The sequence below is a fragment of the Mya arenaria genome, chromosome 16 (genome assembly GCF_026914265.1).
Source record: "Mya arenaria isolate MELC-2E11 chromosome 16, ASM2691426v1".
Lineage (NCBI taxonomy): Eukaryota > Metazoa > Mollusca > Bivalvia > Myida > Myidae > Mya > Mya arenaria.
In genome coordinates, this window is record NC_069137.1 from 26,354,441 (window position 1) to 26,362,207 (window position 7,767).

At 36.5% G+C, this 7,767-nt stretch overlaps 1 protein-coding gene across 1 annotated transcript; it reads right to left on the bottom strand.

Annotated features, from left to right (window-relative positions):
• Positions 1 to 666: 666 nt before the first annotated feature.
• Positions 667 to 6,437, bottom strand: LOC128221304 (uncharacterized). The gene is made up of 3 exons (XM_052929843.1): positions 6,335 to 6,437; positions 2,966 to 3,038; positions 667 to 1,663 (listed from the first exon to the last, which is right to left on the bottom strand). The coding sequence occupies exon 3, from the start codon at positions 1,661 to 1,663 to the stop codon at positions 869 to 871; it is 795 nt and encodes a 264-aa protein (XP_052785803.1). The 5' UTR covers positions 2,966 to 3,038; positions 6,335 to 6,437; the 3' UTR covers positions 667 to 868.
• Positions 6,438 to 7,767: the final 1,330 nt, after the last annotated feature.

Here is a 7,767-nt window from a genome sequence, read left to right on the forward strand (position 1 = left end):
TCACCGTAGCTCCAATCGTGTGTAGTGCTATCATGTATTAACGTTGGCCTCTCAACATCTCCCCACTTTCTCCCACACCCACATACAGCATGCGCATTACCGTCATATCTACGTTCAACGTCATGCAGCACGTCTGCCGCCCTTAGCAGATCCCCCCGGCAGTATAACATAGAGGCTAGTTTCAATCTGCTCGACGTCACGTCAGTGTCAACAGAACGTTCGTAGAAATAAAATATTTCTGGTGTGAATTGAAGTTCATGTTGTATGTAAAATGACGAAGTAACTGATGCTAAGAATGAGTAAATGAGTGGCTTTAACACTGAAATTACCCGTCGCTCATAACGAGTTAATATATGTATTATGTAATCATCCTCAGGTATAATAGATAAAACAGTGAAGAATCGCAGAAACTGTTCAGGATTTAACTCATTATTCGCCACATCTAAAAACCCATAATAAACACGTGTTATTAAGTCGCCTGCTAAAACATTATCAATCTTCCTACATATTGTTGATCGTGTTTCAAACATGTCGGTGGTAGGATTGCGAAACCTTTGTCCTAAGCTATCGTACTGTAAATCGTACAATATCATTAGATTATTATTTAAATTCTCTTTTATCTTCCCCAATAATAACAGTTGGTATCGGCGTGTGATTTTTCCTTCGAATAGGTTCACTTCAGGAATAATATAGTGTGGACAATAACCTTTCATCAAGAAAAATTCCAGTGTTTGCAAACAATATCCTATGCACCCTATGAGCCGATCTTCTCTCCACTCCTCTCGGGATATTCTCTCGATTGTAAAGAACATAACGGTCTTGCAATGAAACGAAGTTAGCTTACTATGATGACTTAAATATTGTTCCATTATATATTTTTTATCATTTTCAAGACAACATAGCATTTTAACTGCACTGTTGTAAAACTAAAAACAAGAATTCGTTCTATTTGGCTTGGTGATAATCGCCATTCAATATTTTCATTCAGACTCTCAAAATGTCCATCAGGAACCAGAAAACAAGAGCGTTCCCGTGCAGCCTGCATCATTTCCGGTGTAGGCCAATGTCCACGCCTGGGACGGTGAAACCATCGGTCAACTTCCGGAGGAAGAACTTTACATTTGTAAGCTTTAACATAGTCCCATTCTTCAGAGTTACTTACTGAAGGTCCATTACATCGGAAGTCCTTTCCTAATTCCAGTTTAGCTTTATGTTGCCATATTTTATTACTTACAAACACTCGTCCATCTATATGTGGTACGCCATCTTCCTCTCCGTGATATCTGACAGGTTCTGGAGACTCTCGTCTGATCCACTGTAGCCAGTAGTGTTGTGGCGGAGTTGACTCCTCCTTCACCATTAGAAAGTTCTGCATCCCGGCCTCCCAGTCTAACCAGTCAGACATGATGTTGGTCTCATGCTCGCACATAAGCACATCGATATCGGAATTCATCCCTAACGTTGTAGATCCCTCTGACTGGCTGCCGAAATGGAAGTTCGTTGCGTTATTACCAGATATTTTGTCTTTTATAGTTTCTACTGCTTCCCTCAGCAGGAACGTGTCCCGCCTTTTCCTAACCACCCGGCGGTTTACGCCAATATCGTCCAGTACACGAGATAGACGGAGCGACATCCAGGCTTTATGGTCAGGATCACGGTCCATCTGTAACACATGTGGAGAAATTAACGGAATGTGTTTGTGTGTTTTTTAATTATTAATTGTACATCAATATGATTATCAGTTTTACGTATATAGAGGTGTGTAAAAAATTCATGCATATTATTTATGATTAACAATATATACAGTCATCTTGTACTGTTTGAGGGTATCGGACATGTACAGTTGTGTTCGATAGTGTATGCGTATTATGTACAGTTGTGTTCCAAATGATGTCAGTATTATTTACAGGTTGTATACGATATGGTATATATACAAGCTAAGCACTAAATGCAACAGTTGTTAAACGATATATATATATATATATATATATATATATATGATAATTCTTAAATAATTGAACGACGACATTATATGAACAATTAAATCAAGTAAATGTATTAGAAGTGCAATAAAACTAAAAGTCATTTACATTTTGGATTCGTTGTATTATTCGAAGAAAAACACTTCCGTCGCAGGGGTGAAAATTTTAGCAGCAAGAAATTACTGATGTTTTGTTGTCAAAATATGCATACAATAATAATAATTCTTGCATACCGGACGTGTGTATCCGGTCATGTTACCAGTGCTTGAAAATCCCGGCGTATACCCCTATTTAAGATGAGTCACAAGCAACAACGCGCCATTTCTTATTTCTTTTATTGCAATGGTTTATGAGAAGAACATTATGCCATTTCAATAAAACGCAATTTAATATATTAGTATGCAAGAACTTAATTAAAATTGTAAAAACATAATCATCAAAAATTTGACATTGATTGTTGTCTGATATTATTACGCTTCATGACGTAAGTAAACAACGTCGCACGTGCATTTTGGTGAAATGTACAAACATTCGTCTTAAACGTCATTTTTTCCACGAATTGATCATTTGAGGTATGTAAACAAAATCAGTTTTTCCAGTCCAGATCGACAAATCCAACTCGCGGGCACGCTGCTAGGCCCGTTACTCGGCAAGCCTCGTTACCAGCTTACGCACGTGCCCTTGGGTCGTATCTTTTGATGCGGACCGGAAACACATGATAAATCTCGCATGCTCATTTGTGCCACGAATGAGAATTGGAACGATCATCCGCCACTATCATTTCTATGAATTGGTAAGAACAATGCAAATGCCCATGGTATCAGGACGTTAGCGGGTGAGTATAATTCTCACGGTTTCCTGAGGATTGTACATATTGTAAACTAACGCGAGGCAATACTTCCTTTCGTTGACGTCATTTTGTCCTACTAATTCACAGATATTACAATGCATGATGCCAAACCAAACAGCTGCCCCTAGCTCACCTTTAGAAGTTCACTGTGGCTACTGCTAGATGCTACTGTAGTCAAACTCCTGTGGGTATACTCGAACTTGTCCCTGAAATATAAAACGATCAAATACACAGTTTAATGGCTGCTTATAACACCACGAAACATAATGCAGCAATATAACATGATTTATGACAATATTCACACATATTATGAAACCACCAACAAGACAAATAACATCACAACCATTAACACGACCAATATCAGCAAATCCATCTCAAACATAAACACCATCACAACCGCCAAAAACCGTCATACATCGCAAGGATGACAAACACAACCCTTACCACGAAATCCACCGACACCACTACAACATCAAAAACCAACTACCAAAACCAATAATGAGACTTAAACCACGACCACCAACATCACAACTATTAACAACACCACTTACACCACCAACAACAAATAAACACCAACAACACCATACTATCAACACCATCACAACCACCAGCCCCACCACAACCCTTAAACACCACCTTATCACCACCACTACCACCACCAACAACAACTAAACACCAACAACACCACTTCCACCAACACCATCACAACCACCAGCCCCAGCACAACCCTTAAACACCACCATATCTTCACCACTATCACAACCACCAACAACTAAACACCAACAACACCAACAACACCAACAACACCACTAACACCAACACCATCACAACCACCAGCACCACAACAACCACAAACACCACCTTAACCCCACCTCAATAATCCGAAACAGCATCACCACCAAAAAAAACTGCATCAACATCACCAACACTTATCGTGAACAAACAACAAGACTCGCAGCAACTATACCAACACAGCCACCACCATAATCACAAATATTGACCAATAACACAACCACCACCACCATCACCACTTAAATCATCAACAAAACGACTTAGAGCAAAACTACCAAGACTACCGTCTGCAGCACTACTAACGTAAACAGTAAACACGACAATCATCAACTATACCAACATCATCAACATAACGACTTACAGCAAAACTACCAAGACTACCGTCTGCAGCACTACTAACGTAAACAGTAAACACGACAATCATCAACTATACCAACATCAACAACATAACGACTTAGAGCAAATCTATCAAGAGTACTGTCTGCAGCACTACTAACGTAAACAATAAACACGACAATCATCAACTATACCAACATCAACAACAAAACGACTTAGAACAGAACTACCAAGAATACCGTCTGCAGCACTACTCACGTAAATAGTAAACACTACAATCATCAACTATACCAACATCATCAACACTCTTACATCCACCACCATCACTACCTCACGACCAAGAGCTACAATACCAATATCAACACCACCAACACCACCCACATCATCACAACCACCAACACTAACATACCACAAAAACATCCATCCCACATGAACCACTCTTACATCCACCACCATCACTACCAACACGACAAACTGCTACAATACCAACACCACCCCTATCAGAATCACTAACACCACCTCATGTTTAAGGAAGTGCATACAAATAAATAATTAATTATCGTTAGAATAATAAATGTGTTTGAATAATTTGAATTACATTTTCAATGAAAAAGTGTCTGATCTGTCGCCAGTCTATATCAAGCCGAAGGGGGAACACAAATATATTTTAAAATCCGTTTTTCGTTGTCGTGACCGATCAAGCAACAGGGCAAAAAGGACGAAACAACTGCTGATGGTGACTAAATGGTTGACCATTGAAATCACGTAAGAACACTATCACGGCTAACATCATAGCTTATATAAATTATGGTTGAACACTTTGGTGTACGGTATTGTCAAAAAGTGTTAATTATGGGGCGTACCGTTCATATTGTTTTCGGTGCGCCTATAAAATATGAAATTACAAGTAGTAAATTTATAGATGTTACCTTATGTAAAGGATATCTTTGCATCCATATTATTTAAACGGTAACTTACTCTGACAAACCAGAACGATCCTTACGTATGGAAATAGGTCGATATGTTACCGAATGTCACTTAATAATGTTTCGATATTTTTGTTATCATAATAGATGTTAATCAATTCGAGTGCAAAATAAAACAAATAAACAACGATTCAATGATATTTCAATTAAGATAACATACATAGAAAAATACAAGATTCGTTTGATTGCACATATATATATATATATATATATATATTCTAAATATTATTATGGGTTCTCCCGCATGTACGATGATGTATGTACTCATTATAAGCGCAGCGTACATGGATGCTTGGACATTTAGCTTACACCGTTGAACATTGATAGGCAACAAAAGTGTCTACTTAATGAATTGCTTGAACAACGTACCCTGTGTCCCTTTAACTATTTTTCCAACTGATCTTACGAGTAATTGGTAATGGGTTTGTGAATGCAGGGGCGTAGCCAAACTTTACAGAATGTTACGCACGATAGGGGGAGGGGGTGGGTGGGGGAATATCCCTGTAGCCGTAGGGGGGTTCGGGGGGATGACTTTCCCCGAAAAAAAGGAAAATGGAACTAACATGTTGAACACTGATGTGTATTTGGAGGGATTTATAGGTTCGAGGCCGCCGACTTTGTAGTAACCAAGTGATTGATTTAGGCTCAGTAAGATATCTTGCACAGTAACAATGCTTACTATAGCTGATCTTCCTTTTATTCTGATATCAATATTTAGCTTAGCCCTCGACTTTAATGCCATTTTTGGCCAGATTTATTTTTTAATTGTTCAAATTGATGTTACGCACATGCGTAATTGCGTAACGCTGGCTACGCCTCTGGTATGTATATGATTGTTTGTGTCTGTATACAGTTTTATTCGAACATATTCAAGCTCCTTTAAGTGAAAAGAACGGAAATTATATCGGAAATATATAGGATCTTACATAAATAACCATTTAATAAAAATGTATATATGGAACTAGTTTATATAAAATCTTATTATAATAAGCCAGCCGAGTTCAGTACTTTAAACAAATTTAGTTTTATTTTCATAATAAGTAAACCTATGCGTTGGTTGTGACTTTTGGAATTATCTTGTATTAATGCAGATTCTACTTTAGATTTTATAATTTCAGAGTGTGGCGTCTATAAAACATTAAATTGTATCCAAACAAACAATGCGATTTACATCTAAAATCTACAACATGTACTTTCACTCATTCATCGTTTATATTTGGTACAATAGAACGAATACTGATTGCATAATTGAAACAACAACATTGAAACATATAACTAAATAACACACCCAAATAAATGTAAGACAAAGAATCAACAGTGTAATGTTAAGCTGCAACATGTACCTTTAAAATAGTATGAAATTTGCATGCTATACCAAGTAAACCCACCCTTAACCAAATCCTGGAGTGAGCTTAAATGGTAAACACAGCCAAATATGTTTTATATGGCGAAATGCAATCTGCGGAAATCCCCATGTAACAGGTATTTTCGGAAAATCTACTTTCGGTTTCATTTTTATTGTTGACTCATGCGATCATACATATGAAGATAACCACACGGTATTAATCTAATCAATTAAAATACCTGAACGAAATTAAAGAACAACGTTTTTAAAAAAGTAAATTTAAAATATGTAATTGGTAATTAATCGTTATAACAGATTATAGCCGATAAATATAAATGTTTAAAACAAGCATAATTATATATATAACGGCAATTACATTCGGTTAAAGCTGCACTATCACAGATTTACCGTTTTTACAACTTTTTTATTTTTTGTCTTGGAAAGAGCAAATTCATGCGTAAATATCTGCAAACCAATGATAAAAGATTTCAGACAAAAGATCAGGTCGCAGATATTCATATTTCCGTTAAAAAATAATGTTTTATGGCTTAAACCGTTACTAACGGGTTTAAGCAAATTGCATAAAAACCATTTTTTTAAAACTTGAATATTAAAATCTGTGATCTGATTTTTCGTCAGCAGTCTAATGTAAATGTCAGTATCGAAGAAAAATGTAATAAAAAAAGCTAAAATGTACCAGTATCGGACTAGCATTTTTTTAAATGTAGGCGGGGATTTACCCCCCCCCCCTTGCCAACAATTATTTCAATTTCGGCTCTGAGGGAGGGGCGAATGTCTAAATATTGTGTCCCTAAGTAACACCCCCTTGAACGGCAATTTCTGGATCCGCCCCTTACTTTGATGTAGCTAATCGGTTATCGTTGTATGAAAAACATTCATGTAAATGTGAATTATTGTAAATTCTACTTTGTATTTAGTCAGAATATCAGAGCATAGGATATAAAAAACATTTAATTGATCCCAACCGAAAATTATAATTTACAGCTAACATCACAGACATAAAGAGAATGGATATTAAATTCATATTAGAATAAACATTTGCAACATATACGAAATATTTGGCTCATTCCAAGACATAAAACAAGTTTTTCAAACGGTCAATCGGTGAGAGAGCTGCTTTAAAGGTACTTGTATTAATGATGGTTATATTAAAAATACTTAAAAGTATCAAGCAAATGTCAGTATAAAATCCGAAAATATATTAAGTTAAGTCGTTCACTTTGCTTCTCCCTTGAGCGATTGAAATTAATGTTTAAACACGTGGGGAGATAATTCAGTTCAAAGTGGAAAATCCTGTTAATAAGGAAGCAAGTTGAAAATTTGTGAGAAAAAGAGGAAAATCTTATTAAAGAATTTAAATACACTTTTCAGTAGGCTGTGAGGATGTACTGTTATTTTAGTTTATATATTGATTTGGCACCAAACGCGGATTGATAATAATTTAATTCCCAAAAT

Coding starts and splice junctions, on each gene's coding strand:
- LOC128221304 (XM_052929843.1), bottom strand. CDS start 1,663: ATGGACCGTGATCCTGACCATAAAGCCTGGATGTCGCTCCGTCTATCT.